Below are 26,115 nucleotides of genomic sequence, written 5' to 3' on the forward strand. Positions count from 1 at the left end.
GTAGCCATCAAAGACTATGCCAGTATCCGTACCATATTTCTGTGTGACATATCTGACATACATTTCACACACACTGTCATAAGTGGACCCTTGTGGCCATGGTAGACGATGTAGTAATGCACCCCCATCAAGGACATGATAGACATCACTGCTCGGTTGTCTTTGCTGCTGCTCAATAGATTTCCAGAGGACATCGGCAAGAATTGCCTTGTTTGCCTGTAGGGGGAGGTAGGATGATTCAAACAAAGCAGGCGGGTGACTGCAGAGTTCATACTTGAACAGTGATGGCAAATCTTCACAACGGTCTCTCACTGCTACAAGCCGCTGGAATAACAGCTGTGGATCCACTACCACTGTCTCTCCTTTGATATTGACCGTTGATCTAGATGCAAGTGTCACTGCTTGGTCAGCTTTCCTGAAGGTGAATTCCTCCACTGGTTTCCCTACCATAGACTCCAAAATCTTGCACCCAATTTCCCTTGATTTCTCAACATTGACTCCCTGCTGGGCTGCCATACCATTAGCAATGTTGTGCAGGGAAGAGTTCTCAGTGAATGGGTCTTTCTCTTTGAGATAGGTGACCAGGGCAAGAGTGTCAATGACATCTCTAGTCTGCCTGGCCTTGGACAGGTCTTTATGTTGGTCGCTGGTCTCATATGAGACACCCGTGAAGGACTGCATAGCATTGTTGATGTTTGCACATGCTGGCATTGAGAGGACCCACACCAAGCGTTGTGTCTCTGTAAATCCTTTTCCTCTTGTTAAGCCTCCATGTGTTTTTACACTTCTCATGAGCACCTGCTCAATAATGAGATCAGTGGACAGTCCAGCCCAATACCTGTTGCTCCGCCTCACTACGTGAAATCCCTCCTCAAATTTCTTGTGGACATCTGGATGTGTTTCAGGTAGGGCTGTCATCATTTGCAGGTATACATAGGCTGACTTTGCATATAGTCTGTGTCCAGAAGCGGCAAAGTAGGGTAGCATATCATGAACACACTGAAGGTGCAATCTCCAGTTGCCTGTCCTCTCAGCTTTGATGAAGTTTCTCAGAATATCAATCATGTCCATGTACTGCAGCCAAAGCTGTGCTGTCCTCATATGCATTGTTTCTTTCTTGTTGTTGAGTGCACTCTGGATTCTCTCCAAAACATCAGCAGAACAAAGTTCTTCCATCGGCATATTAGAGGACATGACTTGGTCATATAGCTCACTTGCAATACTCAAGTCAGTTGTGAATGTTTCTTGGGTATCGGGAACTTCCTCATCTGGCTCAGTATCAGCGGCAGGCGTCATCTCAACTGGAGGTTGTTCTACTGTGTCTTTGGTTGGTAGTGGCACATTGTAAGCATCAGCCAGCAACATGGTGTTAAGTGCGGCATCCACTAGCATGTGACCACGAACTGCCCTGGACACAGCCTTGCCAGACATCATGTGGCACACTGTATTTCCAGCATACACCACCTCTAGTAGCTCCTCCAGTCCAGACCCTGCCATTAAATGTCCAATGCTACCCAAGAAGCTCATTTGCATGTGAAATCCCCCAAGCCTGAGGACAATTCGCTTGAGTTCATTGTTGCTTGGCTGAGACTGGATAATGGTCAAGGCTTTCCAGAAAAGGGGTTGGTCGAACGTCAGAACAGGGGTCACATCATACTGCAGAGCTTGAGTTGCCACAAACCTCAATGTTGAGTATATGCAGGATTCATCACTGGGATCAAGATCAATCATTGGAAGGAATGTTACTGAAGCTTTCCCAGGGTGTTCACCTAGATGGAGCATCTGCATCATACCAGACCATGATGTCCTTTGAGAGTGAATGAGTAGGGATGTCTTCCACAAAACATCCAGGTGTGATGTTTTGTTATCTGCTGGCAACAGAGCCAGTGGCTGATACACAATAGGTTCACGTATAGGAGGAATCTTAAAGTACTGAATGTTTATGCGACCAACCGCAGCAATATCTGCAGCAGTCACTTGGATCTTTGGAACAGGTTTGTTTTGTTGCATTCCTGGTGTAATACAAGCTATTATACCCATTCCATGGAAGGTCCCAGTACCATCAATGGTTGCCACATTGTGGTCGACGTTGTCTGCAACATATTGTATATGATGCTCTTCTGTGAATCCAGGGATCTCAGTCCCTTGTGCCACTGCTGCACTCTGTTCATATTTCATCACATCTGCATAGGAACAGGCAAAACCATGCTCATGGAGTGTGTCTACCAAAAAGCGTGACGCAAAATGGTGATGCATCTGGACCCCTAGGCCAAGCTGAAGAGGTGCAATCATCATCCTTGGTCTTATTGCTTGCATGATGGACTGTCCGATTGATGCAACCTTTGTATCAATGTTTTTACCACCAAACATATTCCTCAGTAGAACTTGTAGTGACTCTGGAACATAGCTTGCAGCAGCTGCAATGTCACTTGAGTCTGGGTAAGAATCGTTTAGGACTTCCATGAATTTGACATCACTTCCAATTAACTTTGCAGCGGTTTTAATTATATTCAGCTTCTCGTCTTCTGGATTCTTAGATTTTTGTTGCTTGTGAAATTCACGAAGAATTGAGTGGGCTGTGTCTCGCAAAGTGACCACACATTGATTTTCCAGGCCAGTCATTATTACTCTATCTCCAAAGTGTTCCTTTATTTTAATTTTCATCCACTTTGCACAATATGGTTCACAACCTGTGTCTTGCAAGTACTCTGTCATCTTTACCATAAGGTCTTGAATAGTAATTTGTTCATCATCGTATTCTTCTAAAAAGTTTGCCACCTTTAGGAATGCTGTTGTTCTCTCATAATCTCCAGGTCTTCCGACTTTGAATCTTTTGGGTTTGTTGCCAGGGTTTGCAGAGAATTGACTCGGAATATTCTTCATATTTCGAAAGTTAGTGTTGCATATGTTGTGGTACAGTGCATCGGCTGCATGAAGGTCATGGACAGATGATATTCTCCCCAAAACTGTTTCAGACCATTCATCGTTCCTTAAGTGGCAAACCTGCATAATCATTTCCTGGAAGTCTCCTGTTCTTACTGGGTAGATATCAATTTTCTCTCTCTGCTTATTTTTCTTATCTATTTCAGTTGGTTGACCACAGAATAAGCAATGCTCTTGAAAATTGAAGTTCTGTTCTGAGCGGAGATTATGTTTGATTTGTGGTTGTTGCAAAGATGGTATTACATTATCACGTACAATATTTTCTGCTTTACAATAGCTGCGGCGGCATTCGATGTGTACTCTGTCTCCAGGAATTGTCACGAAGCTACTTCCACGTTGAGCACTGGCACGGTTCACACCATTGCTGCCTTTTGCTTGTAGAACAACCGATGTGTTTTCATCACTGAATGACTCATTACATATTTTACACTTCTCCATTTCTCCCTGTTTACATACATTACATACTGCATATACAAAAAAGAAAAGAAAACAGTGTTGTCTAGCAATGAAATTAGGCCCAATCGAATTTGCTAGTGCTAGCCAGTGTAACCAAGGTTACCAGGGAGTAACAAAGAAAAAAATATTGTTATTAATATAATAATAAACTAATGGGAGAATTATTGAAAACTATTCAATAGAAGTAACATCATAAAAGAAAAAAATAGTAATTTCATACTAACGTATATTTTTCATTTGGGTATTACTGTGACCAATGGTGATGAGTTTTGAACCTGAGATGAGCCAATGCGAGCGCAGAATCTGGCGCAGCGGGAAAATTGATTTCCGAGGTTTGCGCGAGGTTTATGCGTGAAGTTAGAGGTAGCTCTCTCTCTCGTGCACGGATGCCTGATGAGCGCGGTGTCACGACGCTCCGGGAAACAGAAAGAAAATAATCTTCTAGATGAGTTCTGTCGGTGGATTGATGTGAGTGAAATGACTCACTTTATTTCCTATTAGTTATCAGTGACGTTGGTATTGTTATGAGAGTGAATCGGACATTCAGCTGGTTAATATAAAAGTGTATGGTGACATACATATACTTGATTAGCATCAGAGTATTGCTAAAGTGTTTATGGAGTGTATGTTTTATTAAAAAGTGTAAAGAGAACGATTTAAACGGGTCGTGCTGTACCTGCACCACTCTGGAATTTTCTGTGAGTTTAACGATCTCCTTGGTAAGTCAAATTGATTTGTAATTGTTACAAATCAGACTGTTATTGTTGTATAAGAGGAAAGCAAGAGAAATTAAATCTGTGAGTGATTTATATGCATTAAAAAAATTGTTTAATGCTGTATTTGGTTAATAACAGCTAACTGTGCTTGAATAGGTGACGGAAAAGTGGTTAATATATTAGTCAGTGCATTATGTTGAGAAATAGTCACAAACCTTGCCTATGTAAAATAAATATTCTTTATTTGAAAAATGCATTTACAAATGTTCAAGTTCAATACAAAATACAAAATGTTTTACTTTTCATGTAGACTTTCATTGTGTAAAGTTTTATTGTGGTAGGAGTAAAGGAAAAAAAATAAACCTATTTGGGTGTTTGGGCATATTCGATTAGTGTATAGCTCATTTGCATATTAAAATTCATTTTCAAAGAAACTTGTAATACAAAAAATGTTACTTTTCATGGGTACTTTCATTGTGTAAAGTTTCATTTTGATAGGAGTAAAGGAAAAAAATAGCCCCATTGGGGTGTATTGTTGCTTGGCCTTATTGGCACACATCTCAGATTGATGAGAATTTAACATATTTCCTCAACTAGGATTTCTTAGGACTTTTAGTATGTTGTTCTGGACACCTCATAGAAATGATCTATGCTGAAAAAAATTCTTTTACAATTAGTTCTATATTTGGCTCCAAAATGAGTTAATTTGCCTGGACTATTATAGTAATAGCGCCACCTACTGGTAACAGGAAGTGTCATGTTTAACATGTTGATGCCATTCTAGCAACATGTTAAAAATGCTATTGACTTCTAAACATGCTAGAAACATGTTAAAACATGCTAGCAATACTTAGCTAAGTGCTAAAACATGCTAATTCAATGAAACAGGATGTTGTTATTACTCAAGAAGGCAATGTCCAATCTGCGCCAAACTTCACACTTTTGATAAACGTTCTGTCCTGAACACATGACCATGCTCATATTCAGTTATAGTCATAGCACCACCTGCTGGCAACAGGAAGTGACATGTTAAACACTGTTGTGGACATATAAAAACATATAAAAAAGTGCCAGCAAGTGCTAAACATGCTAACAACATACTAGAAACATACTAAAACATGCTAGCAAACACTTAGCTAAGTGCTAAAGCATGCTATTGCTGCAATTAAATAGGAATTTGCTGTAACACAGGCATGGAATGTCCATTCTGCCCCTAACTTTACATTTACATTTAGTCATTTAGCAGACGCTTTTCTCCAAAGCGACTTACAAATTAGGACTAAATTAAGCGAGTCATCATGAAGAGGCAAAAAACAACAACAACGCAAGAAGTGCTCAAAAGTGCTAACTTAATATGTAACATGCAAGAAACATCCTAGCAACACATAGCTAAGTTCTAAAGCATGCTAGAAATGCCAAAGGAAGTTGTTGTAACTTAAGCATACAATGTCCAATCTACCCCAAACTTCACACGTTTGATAAGAGTTATCTCCTGAACACAAGTCCATGCTCATATTCAGATATAGCCTAGTCATAGCGCCGCCTACTGGCAACAAGAGGTGACGTTTAACACTGTTCTGGACTCCTAATAACATAAAGTGCCACCAACTGTTAAACATGTTAGCAACATACTTGAAACATGCTATCAAATACTTAGCTAAGTGTTGAAGCATGCTATTACTGCAATTAAATATGAATTTGCTGTAACTCAGGCATGCAATGTCCAATCTACCCCAAAATTAATATGTAATATGCTAGAAACATCATAAAACATGCTAGAAATGCTAAAGGAAGTTGTTGTAACTCAAGCATACAATGTCCAATCTGCCCCAAACTTACCATGTTTGATAAAAGTCCTGCACTGAACTACATAGCGATATTCAGATATAGACATAACCCCACCTACTGGCAACATAAACTGACATGGTTAACACAGTAATGCAGTACTAACCACATAACTACTGTGTACTAAGCATGCTAGAAACATACTAAACATGCTAGCAACTACTATATATACCTCCTTAAATGCACATTGCCCAACCATGCTCTGTCTTCCTAAAGCCACCGCGTGACGATGGCACGAGTGCGAGGGCCCTTTCATCGCTGCTTGCAGCTTTAATTCAGACTGTCCTTTATCAGTGTGCCAAATTTCCCGCAAGCGGTTCTATGGGCTGCCATAGACTCCAAGAGCCGAAGAAGAAGAAACTGAATAATAATAACGCGAACAGATACAATAGGTGCCTCCGCACCTTTGGTGCTTGGCCCCTAAAAACAATTCATGTAATGCAGGCAACTGCACACAGCAATGAATGGGTTATACTCTAAACCAGGGGTGCCCAACCCTGCTCCTGCCGATCGACTGTCCTGCACAGTTTATCTCCAACCCTAATCAAACACACCTGAAGCAACAAATTAACGTCATCAGGATTGCTTTAAAATTAAAGGCAGGTGTGTTTCATTAGGGTTGGAGATGAACTGTGCAGGACAGTCGATCAGTAGGAGCAAGGTTGGGCACCCCTGCTCTAAACCATCAAGAGTGTAAAATTCTCTCTCTCAACTTAATGGCAGACAATGCAACGTGTGCAGCTTCAAGAGTTTTTGAGCATGTTAAGGGCCCCAAAAGCCACTTGAACAAAAATAAGAATAAACCTTAGAAAAACAATAACTAATTAAAGCTGCAAGCAGCGATGAAAAGGGCCCTCGCACCCCTGCCACCGCCACCCGGCGCCTTTAGGAAAACAGAGCACGGTGGGCAGTATGTAAATATAGGAGAACTGTTAAGATAATTTGTATTTGCCACACTTCCTGCTACCAGCAGGTGGCGCTATTACTATAACCGAATATGAGGATGGTCATATGTTCAGGACAGGACTCTTATCAAACAAGTGAAGTTAGGGGCAGATTGGACATTGTATGCCTGAGTTACTGCAGGCTGTTTGTGGTTGCCTAGCAACATCGGAACTGCAAGCCATTTTAATATAGAACTTATCTGATGATGCATATTTCACCCAAAGGCTGAAATTGGTTGTGCACATCTACATTTGTCAGGCCGCCGAGGACACGCCATTCGACGAAAACTCAAGATCTTCGCAATTTAACGTTGCAAAGGTATTAAGATTACACTCACCAAATTTGCAGAGGATCAGATCAAAACTGTAGGAGTTTGCTAAAGTACGTCTGGCAACTGCCTAGCAACGCCCTAGCAACCACCCAAAATACCCTAGCATTCACCTAGCAACTGCCCAGAATACCCAAGCAACACCATAGCAACCACCCAGAACACCCTAGCAGCTGCCTAGAAATGCCCTAGCAACCACCCAGAACACCCTAGCAACTGCCTAGCAACTAACCAGAACACCCTAGTAACTGCCTAGCGAACACCCTAGCAACTGCCTAGCAACGCCTTAGCATCCACCCAGAATACCATAGTATCTGCCTAGCAACACCATAGCAACCACCCAGAATACCCTAGCAACTGCCTATCAACCACCCAGAACACCCTAGCAATGCTCTAGCAACCACCAAGAATACCCTAGCAACGCCCTAGCATCCACCCAGAATACCATAGCAACTGCCTAGCAACACCGTAGCAACCACCCAGAACACCCTAGCAACCACCTAGCAATGCCCTAGCAACCACCAAGAATACCCTAGCAACCACCTAGCAACCACCCAGAACACCTTAGGAACTGCCTAACAACACCATAGCAACCATCCAGAACACCCTAGCAAAGCCCTAGCAACCACCAAGAATACCCTAACAACCGCCTAGCAACCACCCAGAACACCCTAGCAACGCCCTAGCAACCACCCAGAATACTCTAGCAACTGCCTAGCAACACCATAACAACCACCCAGAATACCATAGCAACTGCCTAGCAACCACCCAGACTACCATAGCAACTGCCTAACACCATAGCAACCATCCATAACACCCTAGCAACGCCCTAGCAACCACACAGAACACCCTAGCAACCGCCTATCAACGCACTAGCAATCATCCAAAATAACCTAGCAACCACCTAGCAATGCCCTAGCAACCACCCAGAACACCCTAGCAACCACTCAGAATACCCTAGCAACACCATAGCAACCACCCAGAACACCCTAGCAGCTGCCTAGCAACCACCCAGGACACCCTAGCAACCACCTGAACAACATGAATAAGCCATATCTCAGCACTAGAACATCGTACAGACATGTTTGTTGGCTCGTATGCAATCATGTACCAAACTCTAGCAACCGAGTGGCGATTTTTGCCACTGTGCAAGCACCACTTCACATTTTCTTCAGGAAATGTATCTTCTTCTTCTTCTTCCCTCTAAAAAGTGAATTGCTTTTTAGAGGGCCTAAACATGCTCAAACTCATGAAACTTTGCACACACTTCAGAAGTGGTGAAAATTTACATGTGATATGGGTTTCAGAATTGGGTGGGGCAAAATGGCTCAGTTATTGCCCCTACATTTTGCCCCGGCTCTACGTTTCACGTACAGGTATGAAATTTGGTACATGCATGTAATGATCCAATACCTACAAAAGTCTCTTGGAGCATAGCCCTAAACACAACAGGAAGTCAGCTATTTTGAACTTCCTCTCAGATTTTGTGCAGTTTTCGCCATTTCCTGATGTTGTACTTTAACGAACTCCTCCTACAATTTTGATCTGATCCACTTCAAATTTGGTGTGTAACCTTAAGGCCTTTGCGACGTTAAATTGCGAAGATCTTGAGTTTTCGTCGAAGGGTGTGCCCTCTGCGGCCTGACAAATGTGTGGGGCAAAATGGCTCAATAGCGCCCCCTACATTATTGCCCGGCTCTACGTTTCACGTACAGGTATGAAATTCGGTACACACATGTAATGACCCAATACCTACAAAAAAGTCTCTTGGAGCATAGCCCTGAACACAACAGGAAGTCAGCTATTTTGAACTTCCTCTCAGATTTTGTGCAGTTTTCGCCATTTCCTGATGTTGTACTTTAACGAACTCCTCCTACAGTTTTGATCTGATCCTCTTCAAATTTGGTGAGTGTAATCTTAAGGCCTTTGTGACGTTAAATTGCGACGATCTTGAGTTTTCGTCGAAGGGTGTGCCCTCGGCGGCCTGACGAAGTACACCTAATTTCGGTCTTTTGGTGATATATGCATGATCAGATAAGTTCAATTTTAATGTTGCTTGCAGTTCCGATGTTGCTAGGCAACCACAGACAGCCTGCAGTAACTCAAGCATACAATGTCCGATCTACCCCAAACTTCACATGTTTCACAAGTCCTGTCCTGAACACATGACCATGCTCATATTTGGTTATAGCAGTAGCGCCACCTGCTGGTAGCAGGAAGTGTGGCAAATACAAATTACTTTGACATAGTCCTCCTATATTTACATACTGCCCACCGTGCTCTGTTTTCCTAAAGGTGGCGGCGGCACGGGTACGAGGGCCCTTTTCATCGCTGCTTGCAGCTTTAATTTAAATTTCTTTCTCTTTTTCACAGATGGAGTACTGTTGTTAAGGCAGAGCACCAGCTTGTTGTTTTGTTCAGCACAGAACAGGTTCTCTCTGAAGTCTTTTTGAATCATTGTTGATCTTTTGTTCTATCAGTGCAACTCAAAGGTTTTGTTCGTTTCAGAGAGGAGAGCACTGGCTGTATGCTCAAAGATTTAACCCCAACACCCTTGTGAAACACAGAATTGAGACTGAACCTGGTCTCTCTGCACCTATCAGTTTCTCTGCCACGTGCAGGGGTCGTAACATACACCTGTTGTACTTGTGTAAGTCTCTTCATTTATTCTATCATCTTTCCAGAGAGACAATTTTGTACTACTAGCAACCCAATTACTCTGTATTATTTCAGATTTGAATGGCAGCTTGTATGAGAGCGTGTTGCCACTCAGAAGTTCAGCAACAAGAGCTGAAGGTGTCCAGGCTCTGCCTCGCTCCCTGCGTCTCAATTTGCCTCTGGGGGACGAAGAACTGATATCTGGTGCTGCTGTTGTGCTTGATGATGCTCATGTAGCTGTGGTTGGATTCCCCCACCCATCTGCTGGAACTTGCAAAGGTGACGCTCCATCCTTAATCCTGATATTCCGTCTTTTTCACTAGGGGTGGTGTAATATTAGTGTTGATATATTTCTTGATTGTGCAAGCTGATAATTGACCATGCACTTTGAAAAAAATATCATGAGAGTCTGCATCACTGCGTGATGTGGCCTAGTATGTTAAACTAGGGTGCATGTGGGTTGAGTTTATGAAACTTACTCACCAGTTGGATAGTAACTTTTTATTTATTTATATGATTTCTAACAATGCAATTTTGAGAGAATTTGATGTCTTAATGTGATGCAAAATCGTGGCACTGTTTTTGTTTTGTGAGCAGTATTGATAATTATCAAGATAAATGTCAAATCTTATTTCCTTCACCTTTGAAGGTGAAAGTTGTAGAAACCAGATTAATTGTGGTTTTGAACTATTCTTTATTGTCGGAACATGACGAACATGACAAACACTTACCAAACAGTTGAACATTTGACAAATCTGAGATTAGAATATTTACAAAATATTTTTTTACAACCAAATAATCATGAGTAAACTTAATTTAACTTCAGTAAAATGCTTTTGTCTTTTTTTTTTCTTAATAGAATATCTTAATAGAAAAATTAATATTTAGAAAAATATATAAATGTAAAAAAATATATATGTTACACGTAGTTACAAAAGTTATTCAATCAAGAACAGCGAGTACATTTTCTGTCTTTTGTTGTTTGATTAAGGTTATTATAGAGACTGCAGCAGGAATATTAGGAATATTCCTGCTGTAACTTTAAGAGCTGCATGGATCCAATACATAGTTATGCGTTTTCTTTGTCAACTGTTTACGTTCATTTAAGACATAACCGACTGTGTTTGAGGATATTTTGACATTTGTGTGTCCCAGTTCAAGTGCAAAAAGATGCTTGTTTAGTGGTCACGTGATCAAAACGCTCAGTGAGTAAACTCATTTGCTATCATAAGATCGCACTGTGCTGCCGTTTTAGTAGGGCTGCATGATTGACAAAAATCATAATTGCTGATTATTCCCTTGAAATTGTAATTGCGATTATTAATTACTATTATCAGATTTTATATATAAATATAGCCTATATAAATAGATAATTTTTTATATATATATATATATATATATATATATATATATATATATTAATTAGAGCCAGGACTTTAACGCATTAATTAATTACACAAAAAATAACACGTTAAACATTTTTTACGCATTTTAATCACTTATTTTTGCACTGCGGAACGTTTCTCACTGGATGTATATATATAGGCATATTATAATACATGTTTACACAAAAATTAACACACAAGTACTGTCCCCCTTTACTTAGAGAACTCCGGTCTATTTTAACATTGAGCTCATTTTTTTGTAAATTTGGAGTGCTGTCAGTACAGAGAACAACGACAAAAATCGGTGTTGCCTACACCGTGTTATCCTCTTTTTTTTAAATTTGCACCCTGTTGACTTCAATGGGGCAAGTTTTAAACCTGCTTTTAGCCTCTTAACATCCTTGATGTGTCATTACAAGTGCCCAGCCATGTGAGTGATTCTTTCAGAGTGATCACGGGTGAATCTGACTGCAGTAGATGTGAAAGATATTAATAAAAATGATGTTATTTCAGCCAGCGCACATACCTGTATTTTCTTCCTGTTTTCGGTCGAAGCCCATAGTAATCGATTGTCGAGTTCACACGCATAGGTTTAGTTACCTATGATCACGCGCGTGAACTCGACAATCGATTACTATGAGAAGGAGAATAAATGATATGCCAGTGCCACATTTTTTTTTTAAGTTCAGACTTCAAACTTCAGTCCTTAGGAGTAAAATAAATAAAAAAATTTTTTACCAAATGCTCCCGTTTTCGGTGCTGATGCAGTGGCAACCCGTTCATGTAACATGTAAGGGTGGCGCTGCCAATAAAGCAACTAAAAGCTGTCACAACGAACCGCAAAAGTAATGATTATGAATGTCAAATATAGCAAGGAGACATTTTAATTGTTTATTAATAAACAAGTGTTTTCTGTGTCGGCTGCAAAGATGAAGTTGACGATGACTCGCGATCTTCGCAGTAGTGAACGCGCCGGAGAGAAATGCACATTTCGGATTACAAAGTTTTCTTTCGTTTTGAATTGTTCTGTTTAAAAATATGATTTCAAGCGTTCTGTAGATAATAGATATATTTCTCAGGTCTGTGAGGCAAGTACGCTATGCTGAGTTTCGTTTCATTTGAGACTCCAGTTCAATTGCGGGCGCCTCCGTGTCGTGATATCTATTATCTGCTTTACTTATTATTTATTAAGTCCAGGCAATTGGTTGATGAAACATTGATTAAAATTAAGATACAATTAATACAAAACGAAATTCACTTAGAAAGGCTTTGTGCTTTCTGTTTGAGGACTCTGTGGAAGTTTTAAAGCAGTCTCTTTTAGTACCGCTTTCAGAGCGCTCACGTCCGTAACCGAGAACTGTCACTGTTTTTCCTCATAAATGCGAGCACGAAAAATAAAATAAAATGAATATTTTATGCTCTGTGGAGGGCATAGTAGCTTGGAGAGTTTACATTAGTAAGCTACAGGGCATCGTCTTTCAAAACATGACCTGCACAAAAGAGAAAAAAAATCACTGCGTCATTGTACCCAGCACTTCTGAAAATACACTTGCGAAATGCGTCTCTGTCCCCAGCACATTTCAAACCAAACTGACGCCCATGCTTGAAATGCCTCCACATGTTAAGTTGCTGGCCCTCATGCACGGTCGTCACGTGCACATAGGAAACACGCCACCCTATCGGCAAGGCTCATCGGCAGAAATTATCATATCGGCCGATGCCGATGATGGTCATTTAAAGCTTTCATCGGCCGATACCGATGTTGTGCCGATATTATCGTGCGTCCCTATTGAACATTTAAACTTAATAATTTTGAGGAAAATGAATTTCAATAAATTATCGCCTAGCCCTATACTCCTTGCAGTTTTCCTCCAAAAAAGCCGTTCTGATTTCAGAGTTTTTGTATTGTATTTACATAGCTGCTGTAAAGCCAAAAACACTTTACTTGAATTTCCTATTATCAATGTAAATCTGCTTTGGAACAATATACATTGTTAAAAGCACTATATAAAATGAGGATGACACCCATACTCTTCACACTCTTATCAATGTCATTTAGTGCTGGATTTTTTTTTTATTCCTCTCTATCACTTGATATCTGATTGGTGCAATGATCATTGGAATGTTGTCATTCGTAGATTACCTTTGCATCTGGAACACGCATTTCCAAACTCTTCAGGCTAGTAAAGAAATGTCAGGAAGGATCTGTAGTCAGGTGTGATTTTATTTATTATTATTATTATTATTATTATTATTATTCACAAAGTTAATACATGCATTTTAATACTGTAGTGAAACACTTTCTCCTGAATACAGTTGTGGTGTTATTCTGGGAAGCTGTACGTCCCTCATGGGAAGATGCTGTCAGTAATTCCTTTTGAGTGCCAGAAGTCATCTCTCGCGGCTACCATGGGAAAACTGAAGCAGAGTCGGAGTGGTAAAGACTTTTGTTGAAATATGAAACGTCTGCCATGTTCTTTTCTAGAGTAACGAATATGAAATGTGGCAAAACATGTCAAGACGTTTTGTCTCTTCGTCAGAATCCAAGTCATGCAGCCTTTTGTCTTCCTGGACTGCCCAGCATCATGGTGACATCACACAGACACCAGGAATCAAGAGCAGGATGTCAACAAGACATGTAAGACACTCAACTAAACCAGTTTTTCCTACAGATTTCTGTTTTTGCAGTGGGGCAGTACATGCAGAGTATTATGTGGAAGGGCTCTTCTCTTGCTTTAATACCTATTCTCAATACAAGTTTAGTTTTTCATGCTGCCAAGTATACTGCAAATTACAGGTTATGTGCAAAAAAGTCCATATTCTGAATGACAGGTCATCACTTCCGGTTCAAGTACAAGGTCTTTTGTACGTTCTATGTTAAATATTGAGCTCTCTTACTCAAGATGCCTTCAAAGGAGCTACCAAGGATGAGCATAACCAATGTCCACTGCATATGCAGGTTGATATAAGTTTATTTGGTCACTTTAGATTGGGGTCCAATTCTCACTATTAACTACGACTTTTACCTCAAACTCCTAATTACTGCTTATTAATAGTTAGTAAGGTAGATGTTAAGTTAAGATATTAGGTGTGAATTTGGTAGGATTAAAGGGATACTCCACTTTAAAATGAAAATTCTGTCATCATATACTCACCCTCATGTTGTTTCAAACCTGTATGAATTTCTTTCTTCTGCTGAACAGAAAGGAAGATATTTACAATAATGTCAGTAACCAGACAGAAGAAAGAAATTCATACAGGCTATCCACATTGAAAAGCCTCCCATTTCCAATTTTTTTTCAAAATAGACAATTTTGGTGTCATTTTACAGGAAACCCTTTGCAGTTTCATAAAACAGAGCTAAAAGTGATAAACATTTAAGTATGTTATCTGAGCTGTAATAAACCCCCCAAAAAAGAGGTGCTTTTTATTTTTTGTAATTTTTTTTTTTATAATTTTTTTTTTTTTTTGAAAGTGTATGACTCGGGCCCTGTGGGCTCTAGCACCATGCAGACAATTATGGCTGTTTCCTCTAGATGCCAGAAAAAATTTCTCTATAATAAATGATAAAGATGTTCATATTAATCTGAAGGGAGGAATATTACCTTTTTTTAATGTAATTTCCACCTACCCAAATCTAAACTCTGCTCATACCCATATCCAGTGGTATATATGCAATATTCCAGTGTAATTTTACAGAAAACCCTTTGAAATTAATGCTGCTGAATGTGATTAACATACTGCTGAATGTGATACATATTATAGTATATGTTGTCTGTGCTATAATAAACAAAAACAAAAAAATAGGCGCTTTATGATTTTGATCATTTTATTCTTTCAGAAGATACCACACTTATCATTTTACAAATTATATGCCTTAAATCTGTGGTCTATTACAATCTAGAACAGGATCCTCATCCTCCAGATTTATATAATTCATTATATGTGCATCAGTTTTGTCACCTGTGTTGTGCATCACCTCAACATCTAGGTGTTCATGGAGATCTGATGCCAGCTGTGCCAACAGTGCCAATCTTCAACAGAACCTGAAACAAAGAAATCACTGTTCATACATAGTTTCTGCACTGTAATATCCATTTCACAATATCAAAATGTAGATTTATTGAAATGACCATTTTATTCAACTTATGCAAGAAACTATTGCGCAATCATACTTTCCATATCCAAAACGTTTGACATTTATTTTCAAATAATAGTTTATCAGATTGGTTGCTGTGCTTTACATTTCAAACTAACAATAACTATATTAAAAAGTGTATAAACATTGTAAATGCTGAAAAACCGTAAGGTTATACATACCAAAACGCACAGTGCGTCTCCAAAAGGCGCACCCAAACCTTCTCCAAATCGTCCATTTAGAAACCAGTTGCACTTCAAAAGATTGCTTTTATCAATGCCATTGATGCTTTTATCTTTCTAGATGCAATTATAGAAATCAAAACAGTTGATAACCTATAATAACACGCAAACTCGCGGAGATTTCAGTCAACAGAAGTGAAGTGATCAGGGAGCACGTCCGTCTCTTGAACTCGCCCAGGTCAGAATCTCCTCTTGTGAAAGCATAGATATAAACACTAGATGTCGCCTGGGCTACGGCAGTTCATTGGAGCGAATGCGTCAATAGAGTCGCCATCTTGGAACAGGGGAGCCCCTCTTTAATGCATCAGTGTCAATGTAGGCAAAGGTCTAACGGAAATAAAATCACCATAAATCGTCATGAATGCGATTTTCTCGTTTTTTTTGGTTCGTTCCAACGGTCAGACATGTATTTACCATTGAGTCCAGAGAAAATTTAAGGTTTTGATATTAAGATAATTCCTTCTTTTTCAAAATATAATGCGTAGTGCTAGTGGCCTACGTTTATTAGTCACATTCTTCCACTTGAGTAAACTTTGGATGGATGGATGGATGGATGGATGGATGGATGGATGGATGGATCACCATACTAATACTGTTTGACCCCCTTTCGCCTTCAGAACTGCCTTAATTCTACGTGGCATTGATTCAACAAGGTGCTGAAAGCATTCTTTAGAAATGTTGGTCCATATTGATAGGATAGCATCTTGCAGTTGATGGAGATTTGTGGGATGCACATCCAGGGCACGAAGCTCCCGTTCCACCACATCCCAAAGATGCTCTATTGGGTTGAGATCTGGTGACTGTGGGGGCCATTTTAGTACAGTGAACTCATTGTCATGTTCAAGAAACCAATTTGAAATGATTCGAGCTTTGTGACATGGTGCATTATCCTGCTGGAAGTAGCCATCAGAGGATGGGTTTACATGGTGGTCATAAAGGGATGGACATGGTCAGAAACAATGCTCAGGTAGGCCGTGGCATTTAAACGATGCCCAATTGGCACTAAGGGGCCTAAAGTGTGCCAAGAAAACATCCCCCACACCATTACACCACCACCACCAGCCTGCACAGTGGTAACAAGGCATGATGGATCCATGTTCTCATTCTGTTTACGCCAAATTCTGACTCTACCATCTGAATGTCTCAACAGAAATCGAGACTCATCAGACCAGGCAACATTTTTCCAGTCTTCAACTGTCCAATTTTGGTGAGCTCGTGCAAATTGTAGCCTCTTTTTCCTATTTGTAGTGGAGATGAGTGGTACCCGGTGGGGTCTTCTGCTGTTGTAGCCCATCCGCCTCAAGGTTGTGCGTGTTGTGGCTTCACAAATGCTTTGCTGCATACCTCGGTTGTAACGAGTGGTTATTTCAGTCAAAGTTGCTCTTCTATCAGCTTGAATCAGTCGGCCCATTCTCCTCTGACCTCTAGCATCAACAAGGCATTTTCGCCCACAGGACTGCCGCATACTGGATGTTTTTCCCTTTTCACACCATTCTTTGTAAACCCTAGAAATGGTTGTGCGTGAAAATCCCAGTAACTGAGCAGATTGTGAAATACTCAGACCGGCCCGTCTGGCACCAACAACCATGCCACGCTCAAAATTGCTTAAATCACCTTTCTTTCCCATTCTGACATTCAGTTTGGAGTTCAGGAGATTGTCTTGACCAGGACCACACCCCTAAATGCATTGAAGCAACTGCCATGTGATTGGTTGATTAGATAATTGCATTGAGAAATTGAACAGGTGTTCCTAATAATCCTTTAGGTGAGTGCATGTATGCATGTATGTGTGCCAAAATTGCCCACTAAATATTTAATATTCAATTATTTTAATGATCACGAACAAGCGCAACATTCAGCATTCAATCAAATATTCTCAAAGATGTATTATTAATAATAATGTTATTTCAACATATCTCGTTATTTCGACATATGTGTGCGTTAGAGATGCGCGGTTGGCGGTTACAGCCGCGGACTCCGCGGATAAACCGCGGATTGGGCGGATGACGTGACGAAAAATAATATTTTAATTAAATTCGGGCGGGTGGCGGGCGGTTGAACCAATCAAATGAAACATATATGTATACACAAATCAACGGATGGCGGGCGGGTGCGGTTTTGAAAATTGGTCAAAAACGTTGGTGCGGCTGGATGGCGGACGGATGATGATTTTTGTGATGCGGTTGCGGATGAAATAATAGCCCATCCGCGCATCTCTAGTGTGCGTGCAAGAAGTGCATTTGTAAATCTGGTGACGCGTGCATTGATTTTTATTAATAAACTAGTGTTTTCTGACAGTGTCGGCTGCAAAGATGAAGTTGACGATCGCCATCTCCGTAGTGAACGTGCCTATAGAGAGAAATGCACATAATGGATTACATAATCAGGGAGTAGCCTTTTTCTTTTCCTTTTGAATTATTTCGTTTAAAGACAATTCAAGCTTTGTGTATTTGATGTATTTCTCATGTCTGTGTGAGGCATACACTGAGTTTCGTTAAGTTAGGATGAGATGCGCTCCAGTTAACGTGCAATGCAAGTGACCGCGCGGGCGCCTCCATGATTATATTAACAGGCAATTTGTTGAATAAAATTGATTAAAATTAAGATACAATTTATACAAAACGAATTCACTTTAAAGAAAAGCTTTAAACAGTTGACATTTTCACAAATTCCAGTGTCCTTCCACACCTCCATCCCCAGTTTGCAAGGAAGAAACAAGCCCTTGAGCCCACTGTATCCGTGTGCAAAACTCACACATACATAAGATTTGTGGAATTCTATGTATAATAATCATGGATGTACGTTTGAAGATTGACAGGGAGAGGACAAGCATACTATTAGGACTGTACTTATACAGGTTACAAGCGCAACACTTTTTTTCCATTAAAAGGTTTGAGTACAATCGGTAAAAAATCAAAAGTTAGGAACAACACAGCACAACACAGCCAAAAGTGGGTATTGAGGATCAACTCCTGCATATTGTACATTTTAAACACAAGGGTTATTTCAAATAATGTCTAAAGAGTACACCACATTCACAGTTCATTTTCTGTGCGAGAATCACAGTTCATTTTCTTCCTCCAAGCAGAGAAATGTACACTTAACTTTATAAGAAAACAACTTGACTACTACCATCCACAGAGTAAATGTAATCCCTTGCTGTCTGGTTAAGATTTTGTTCATGTGAACATCCATACGCAGCACCATGAATTTGAAGTACAGGCGTAGATAGCAGCGTTACCTAGTTACTTCCTATGACAAGACCCCTGTTCAAAGATGGCGGCGGTTTTGACGTATGTTTAGAACCCCAAGGCGACATCTAGTGTATATATCTATGTTGTGAAAGGTCTGCCTGATGTGTGACGCGAGCTTATAATCCGGTTAGATATGTATACTAAATACTTGTCTTAGCATTAGCACAAGTAAGGCTCGCACCCTTTTTAAAGATGGCTTGGAGATTCGGTGTCCTGCGCTCAGAGCGCGTCTCCTCTCAGTTCATTCGAAAAGGTTTTTCTTACCAACGAAAGCTCACAGAAACGTGAAAATGGTCTCATTTGAAAGAAAACATCCTAAGCTAAAAGGACTGATATAGATTATGTGGCTGTTTGCGGTTGACTGAAGCCGCCATCGGAGCTGGAATGTGACACTTTTCTGTCATCTCTGTTTGATTCTATTTCACTGTGCGATTCTTTTGAAGAAATTTCGATCTATGATTTTCTCAATGAAATAAACTACATCGCCAAATTCCTTACAATGAGAGCTTTCTTGTGATATATGACTTGACTGTTTTGTGAAATATATAAAAAATAAATATTTGTAGAAATATTTCTTCGCAATCATAAAGCGGAAATTTTTGTCTGGGACCAATGCATATTTAAGCTATTTAATTTGATATGTATCATAAAAACAAAAGTTATTGTATTCTTTGTAAAGTTTAGATTCTAAGCTTTCAAATGATACCATGAATTGGGTGATCCCTTATAGGGAAGCCTATACAAAGAACGTACGAACATAACAAAGATTTTTGGACCCAGTACCGGGTCCTACACGGACCTACACCTATATTTAACTACACGTTAAAGGGGCTAAAAACAAATAAAACGCTAACAATAAAAAATGAAAATCAGCCCATGATTTACTCACTCTCAAGCCATCCTAAGTGTATATGACTTTCTTCTTTCAGACAAATACAATCGGAGATATAAAAAAAAAAATAATAATAGGGGTGGGAATCTCTAGGCACCTCACGATTCGATTACGATTCAGAGGGCTGCGATGCTAAAACAATTATTGATGCATCTTTTTTTTGTGACTACTTGGTACTTTTAACCCTCTGGGGACCAAGGTGTTTTTGTGGCCCTTGAGATGTTCTGACATGCCTTGACATTTGTGCTTTTTTCAGTTATTTATAAACATGTTAATGGCAAAGGTGTAAATTCACTCTATATAGCACAAACAGGCTTACCATAATATGCGAGCCACATGTATGTAGATGTTTGTATTTTTAAGAGAATAATGTTTATGCGTGGTTATTTAAAAAAAATAAAAATGAAAGTTGCTGAAATAAGACCACAAAACTCACAAAATATGTGCCCACAAGACTTTTGACTAATGGATGTTGTCTCTTCAAGTTCTGGCTTCAAAATTATGTGAAAATAGTCTTGCTTTATCGTTCACAAAAAAAAAATACATTGATTTAAATAGTGTAAAACAGGTTTTGCTTGGAAAGCCAATATGCGAATGGGCGTGAAGGAGTAGTTTACGCCTGAGATTACAATGTCCCACCCACTCTGCATAATGACTCTGCATAATGACTCTGCCTAATGAGCCATTCTTTCAGGTGTGACACTGACTGAGCCACAATGCAAGGACAAAAGATATATTTTGAAGAAGACTTATATTGACCATTTAAGATTTTGCTTACATCTATCTTGTAAATATGTTTTGCTATTTTATTAAAAAGGTTACAATTACTACAATAATTACAATTTCAACTATTTCAAGTGTACTCTTTCTTTGTAAAAAAAGAGAAAGATTATAGGCCTACATTTTATCATATGTATTCATTAGTTTGAATATAGCCAACATTGGAACATCTAACATCTTAGTCTATGACTTTATTTTTGACAAAAATAGTATTTTTTATATATATATATAGATATATAGATATAGATATGAGCAGAAATTGCTAAACAAAAGCTTATTTGATGTGACAGTATATTCTACAGTAAAAACTGTACCCAAATCTAGTCAACAAAATGTTGTCTTTCATACTTCGCCTGACTGTAACGTTGTTTTTATGAAATATTAGGGCATAGCCTATAAATGTTAATTTGCAGTTTAATACGTTGCTTATACAAATACATTTTATTTCAACATATTTCAGTCGATTTTTACTCATCTCAGTAGGCTATAGCAAAGCAGTTTATTCTTTCACACACAGACGCGCGATTCATATTTAGGCTAAACAGTCTTTACAAATAGGTACCCTTCATTCATCTCACAGAAACGCGATTCATATTATAGAAATGCGATTCATCTTTTTGTTTACATAGGCCTACACTAACGTTATTCCATAACGTTATTCCACATTAACACTTGAGAAAAGATAACAGCCTACCTCACTCCTCAGCGGGATCTGCTCCTCATATCAGGAGATATTGCTCCTCATATCAGCACTGTTCTGAGGAAACTTTTCTCCATAAGGTAGGCTATATTATGCCTCACTCGCGGCGCTTTGTTTACAGCTGATGTGGGGGTGTTTCACAGGTGTGAAATGGTTCTCAGAATTTGCATTTGAATAGCACGTGCTCTCCGGGGAGTGGTCACATTACTTTTGAATGAGCTCGTAATGAGCTCGACTGGAATCGCTCTCTTTTTATATAGATTACAGAAGCTGATAATATTTGTTTTTTATATAAATTACTTCATTTAAAAGATGCGATCTCAAGCTTTATGCCCGTGGGTCTGTTTGCCTGTTTGACTGAATTTTCGCGGAGTTATAGATCATTTTCGAACGCGTTTCAAATGGGAGTTTACTGACAGAGAGAAGGCAGAAATCGCATCATGTTAATTTTTCTTTATTTGTCAAAAAGCAAAACACTTTATTTTTATTGTGAGTATACAGAAAAAAAATAGAAACTGAACAGGATCGATTGATGTATTACACGAAAATGAAAGATCAAAATTAACAGAGCATTTTGTGTTTATTTTTCATTGCTAAAAAAAAAAAACGAGCAAAACGCGCGGGCGCGTTTTTGGTCCCCAGAGGGTTAAAGCAAAGTATTTATAATGACCCATAAAGAATTTACTCCAATACTTCCTATATTCATTTTATTAACCCTCTGGGGTCTGAGCTGTTTTCTGGGCCTGGAGGTGTTCTGACATGCTCTGACATTTGTGCTTATTTCTGTTACTTGTGACATTTTCATGGCTAAAGTCTGATTACACTGTATTCAGCACAAACTCTGCTACAATAATATATCAGCAGCATGTATGTAAAAGTTTGTAGTTTTGAGATAATGACATTTATGCATGGTTTGTGAAAATACAAAAAAAAATTGTCACTGAAATAAGGTCATGAAACCCATACTGATTATTTCTTCACAAGACTTTTGAAAATTGTATCACGTAGCCTAGAATATTTGCTCCAAAACTATGTGAAAATCACCCTGACTGCTCATTCAGAGAAAACAATATATTGATTTAAAATTTCTAAGACGTGTTTTGTGTGAAAAAGCAATATGCGAAGGGGCGGATCATCTCATTAATATGCAAGCTTTTCACACCTGAGAAAGACAAAGACACTCCCTAATTGCCCTATTAGGAGCTAACAGGCCCTGTCATTCTGAGCAACCTTGCACAAAGAATGAGGAGATTTAAAAAAAGAATGGCTTTTTGATTGGATTTATTTACAACACAACATAATCCAAATATACACAACAAATGACAAAAAAGCACTTATTGAAAACAATGATCCAAAGACAGAGACCTTTCTGCCATTCCTAAAAACATTGTACATACCTTTCATTTCCAAGGTGTTTGATTTTCACTTTACCATGTTCATGTACAGAGACTCATGTCAGTGGCATCTGGTCCCTGAACATACTGATATCAAGATAAATAGGGAATATAGTTCTAAAATGTATTGGGAATAAATTTTAGATTTTTCTGGTTAAAATTGCTTTTTAAAATTCACAGAATACACACGCGCACACACACACACACACACAAATGTTTCCAACAATATATAATATAATGAACACCAGGTTTGTTGTGCCTTGTAAGCAGTAGGCTATGCACAGTGCGTTTCAAACGCGATCGCGCTCCAAATATGATACAGTCAAACGCGATCGCGCTCCAAATATGATACATTCAAATGCGATCACGCTCCAAATATGATACATTCAAAACCAGAGCTCGCTCCAAAATATGAAACATTATGGTTACCATATTATACACATCTACATTTGAGCAGATATCCACAAACACAGTAACAGTAAACACGGGTCTAAATATTATAATATTCACCATATATCTAGCAACAGTTCAACTGCAATGTGAAATTTATGCAACAATAACAAACTAATATGTAAGAATTTCTTACCTTACATCTTTCTTGTCTTCAAATCGCGTTCTTCTTCTTCTGAGGTAAAGCCAATGTAAGCTCACGGCACGTCTTTCAAACTCGACGAAAAGCAGAGACTTGTGAAGTTTGTTGGTGCTTTGTTTTTGAGGTAATAAGCGCGTTCGCGTTCCATGTGGAGATTTGCATGTGAATGTCTTTTGCGCGAGTGGGCATGGTCAAATTAAAAAATAATTAGGAAGCGTTTGAGAAGCTGGACATCTTGTTGGTTTTATACAAATTACTTAAACAGAGAATATTTGTTTTCAGTTTGAATCCGATCATTTAAAAGTACACACTTAAATGTTTATAAAGGTATATGGCTCATAAATGTGTGACAAGTATTCGCTGAGTTTGGTTTAGGGCTGTAACGATTCCTCGATTAAAGTCGAGTACTCGATTTGAAAAAATCCTCGATTGCAATTTACCCGTGTCGAGTAACCGGCAAAATACCGGAAGTGGCGCATTCCACAGACGGGAGTTCATGAACCGCATTATTACACAGTTTTCTAAGGCTACGCGATATATTTAACTGTTTACAATCATGATATTGTGAAATCACAAAGGCTAAGATTAAGTTAAATAAATATATGCGCTGTTTTTTTTTCTCCCACAGAGAAGCATGACGGTTTAATTATTTACATGCGTGCAGATTGTGTTAAAAGTACCTCAGCTCCGTTCACAGTAAACGCTGCTCCACACATACTCAGTCTCTGCATGTGCTGTTTGTTTAAGTTTCCAATAATGTGCATTTGGGAACGCAAAACCCCGGACGCGTGTTTCATAGTAACTTACTGTCATCATTTATGCGTGGAGCGTCTCGGGTTTCTCAAACTCCATCTCTGCGTGCTGTGAGTTTGTGTGGCTTATAACGTTCATCTGCACGCATGCTGCGCCGTTTCACAAGATTCGTAACGCAGCTCATTTATAAATCTTCGCCAACACAGGAGAATACATAAGTATGTTTCTGAATATATTCAGAAATATATTCGCAATCGCATATTACGGCAGCTGTTGCATTTCTATCGTACAGAAGTGACCAAATATGAAAGATTAAGTTGACATTTGAATTAAATGTTATGTTTATTAGTTATCATATATTTTACATGGTGTATTTTAACAGCATTGTTCAATAAAACCCATATGATTACTTCGATACTTTATTTGAACCAATAATTATTGCTTGTTATTATTTGGGTAACACTACAATAAGGCTCATTAGTTAACATGAATGTATTAATCAACATGAACTAACAATGAACAATAGCTACATTTGTAACTAACATTTGTTCATACAAATACAGCTGTTCATTGTTTGTTCATGTTAGTTCATTACATTAATGTTAACAAATACAACCTTTAATTTTAATAATGTATTAGTAAATGTTGAAATTAACATGAACTAAGATTAATAAATGCTGTAGAAATAAATATTGTTCATTCTTAGTAACTAATGAACTATATTGTAAAGTGTTACCTATTTGTCTTTAAGTAATTTTAAAGGCTGTTGTTCACTTGGATCTATTTTTATTACCACAATTTTTTTATCCGATTACTCGATTAATCGATGGAATAATCCATAGAATACTCGATTACTAAAATAATCGATAGCTACAGCCCTAGTTTGGTTTCAGTTTATAGACGTGCTCAAGAAAAAAAAGTTCACCGCGACGGAGAGGCAGAACGCACACCCTGTTTATTTTCTTTATTTTACAAAAACACAATGTTTTGATTTGATTGTAAGTGGACACATACAAAAGTAGAAATATCACAGATTATTTTTTTATATTTCTTTTTTCTGTATGACCATAAATGACGGAGTAATTTAAGTTTTTAGTGCTACAATGTGAAGAAAATCCAGCAAAACGCGTTTGTCGACCTCAGAGGGTTAATAAAACAAATGGAAGTGATTTGGCAAGTCAACTGTAGGTTACATTTGCCAGCATGTCCCAACATGGCAAAGAACCAACAGGAAGATAAATGTGTGCCTGTACTAGCAGCATTCTTGTAGTAAATGAATGAAAACTTCAGCATATTCTGAATCTCTAACATTTAATAATAGACTTCTAACCAACATCCTCCTGTTATGTGCAATGACCAATATAATCCTTAAGACAAAAAAAAAAAACCCAAATAAACATTTTGCCGTAGCAAAATCACAAACAGCTTTCATTCAAAAATATAGAATTATGTACCAGCAGCTTTCGTACAAAATAATGCTTGTGGACTTGCGCATATTCTGATTAATTAGTAAAATACAAAGCCGCTCTTATACACAACTAAATAATAAAGAGTTATGAATTAAAAATGTTGCTGTATACCACAATCAAAAACAGCTTATACAAAAAAGTAAATGAACATCTGCAGAGAGCATAGTAAAAATTTTACTTTTAAAAAAAATAGGTCACAATGAAATTGGCAATTTTCCATACGTTACCTTTTAATGAAGAGGGTGCCGTTTGAATTTCGCGCTCAGCCATTATGCGTCTGTTATGCGCGCACCACAGACTGTCTGGGCACTGCATGTCCGTGCTTCAGAGTTATGCCTTTTGCGTTCCGTCAATATTCCGTTATTAGAGAAAAAAAAAATGCGATCTCAAGATTTATGCCCGTGGGTCTGTTTGCCTGTTTGACTGAATTTTGTCTGGGCACAGAATTTTTTTTTTTTGGAAAATCGATTTTTGACTCATTCAGAATCGTACACGTCCGCATCTCGAATCATCTAAGAATAGTTTTTTTTTTTTTTTTTTTAAACATGTTCCAATGTTCCAAAAAATTCCAAGCTTTTAATGCCTGTGAATGGCTGTATATTTTTTGAAGTCCATCAAAGTGTAT

General features: G+C 38.6%; 1 protein-coding gene across 1 annotated transcript in view; it reads left to right on the top strand.

Moving 5' to 3' along the window:
• The window catches only part of nol11 (nucleolar protein 11), a 107,860-nt gene that overhangs the window by 69,214 nt on the left and 12,531 nt on the right, over positions 1-26,115 (top strand). Inside the window, exons 5-10 of the mRNA XM_084425495.1 lie at positions 9,607-9,664; positions 9,742-9,883; positions 9,967-10,170; positions 13,415-13,491; positions 13,593-13,713; positions 13,817-13,914. Coding sequence (XP_084281621.1) covers positions 9,607-9,664; positions 9,742-9,883; positions 9,967-10,170; positions 13,415-13,491; positions 13,593-13,713; positions 13,817-13,914 — 700 coding nt within the window. The remainder of the gene's footprint in view (positions 1-9,606; positions 9,665-9,741; positions 9,884-9,966; positions 10,171-13,414; positions 13,492-13,592; positions 13,714-13,816; positions 13,915-26,115) is intronic.

Source organism: Rutilus rutilus (genome assembly GCF_951802725.1).
Source record: "Rutilus rutilus genome assembly, chromosome: 12".
NCBI lineage: Eukaryota > Metazoa > Chordata > Actinopteri > Cypriniformes > Leuciscidae > Rutilus > Rutilus rutilus.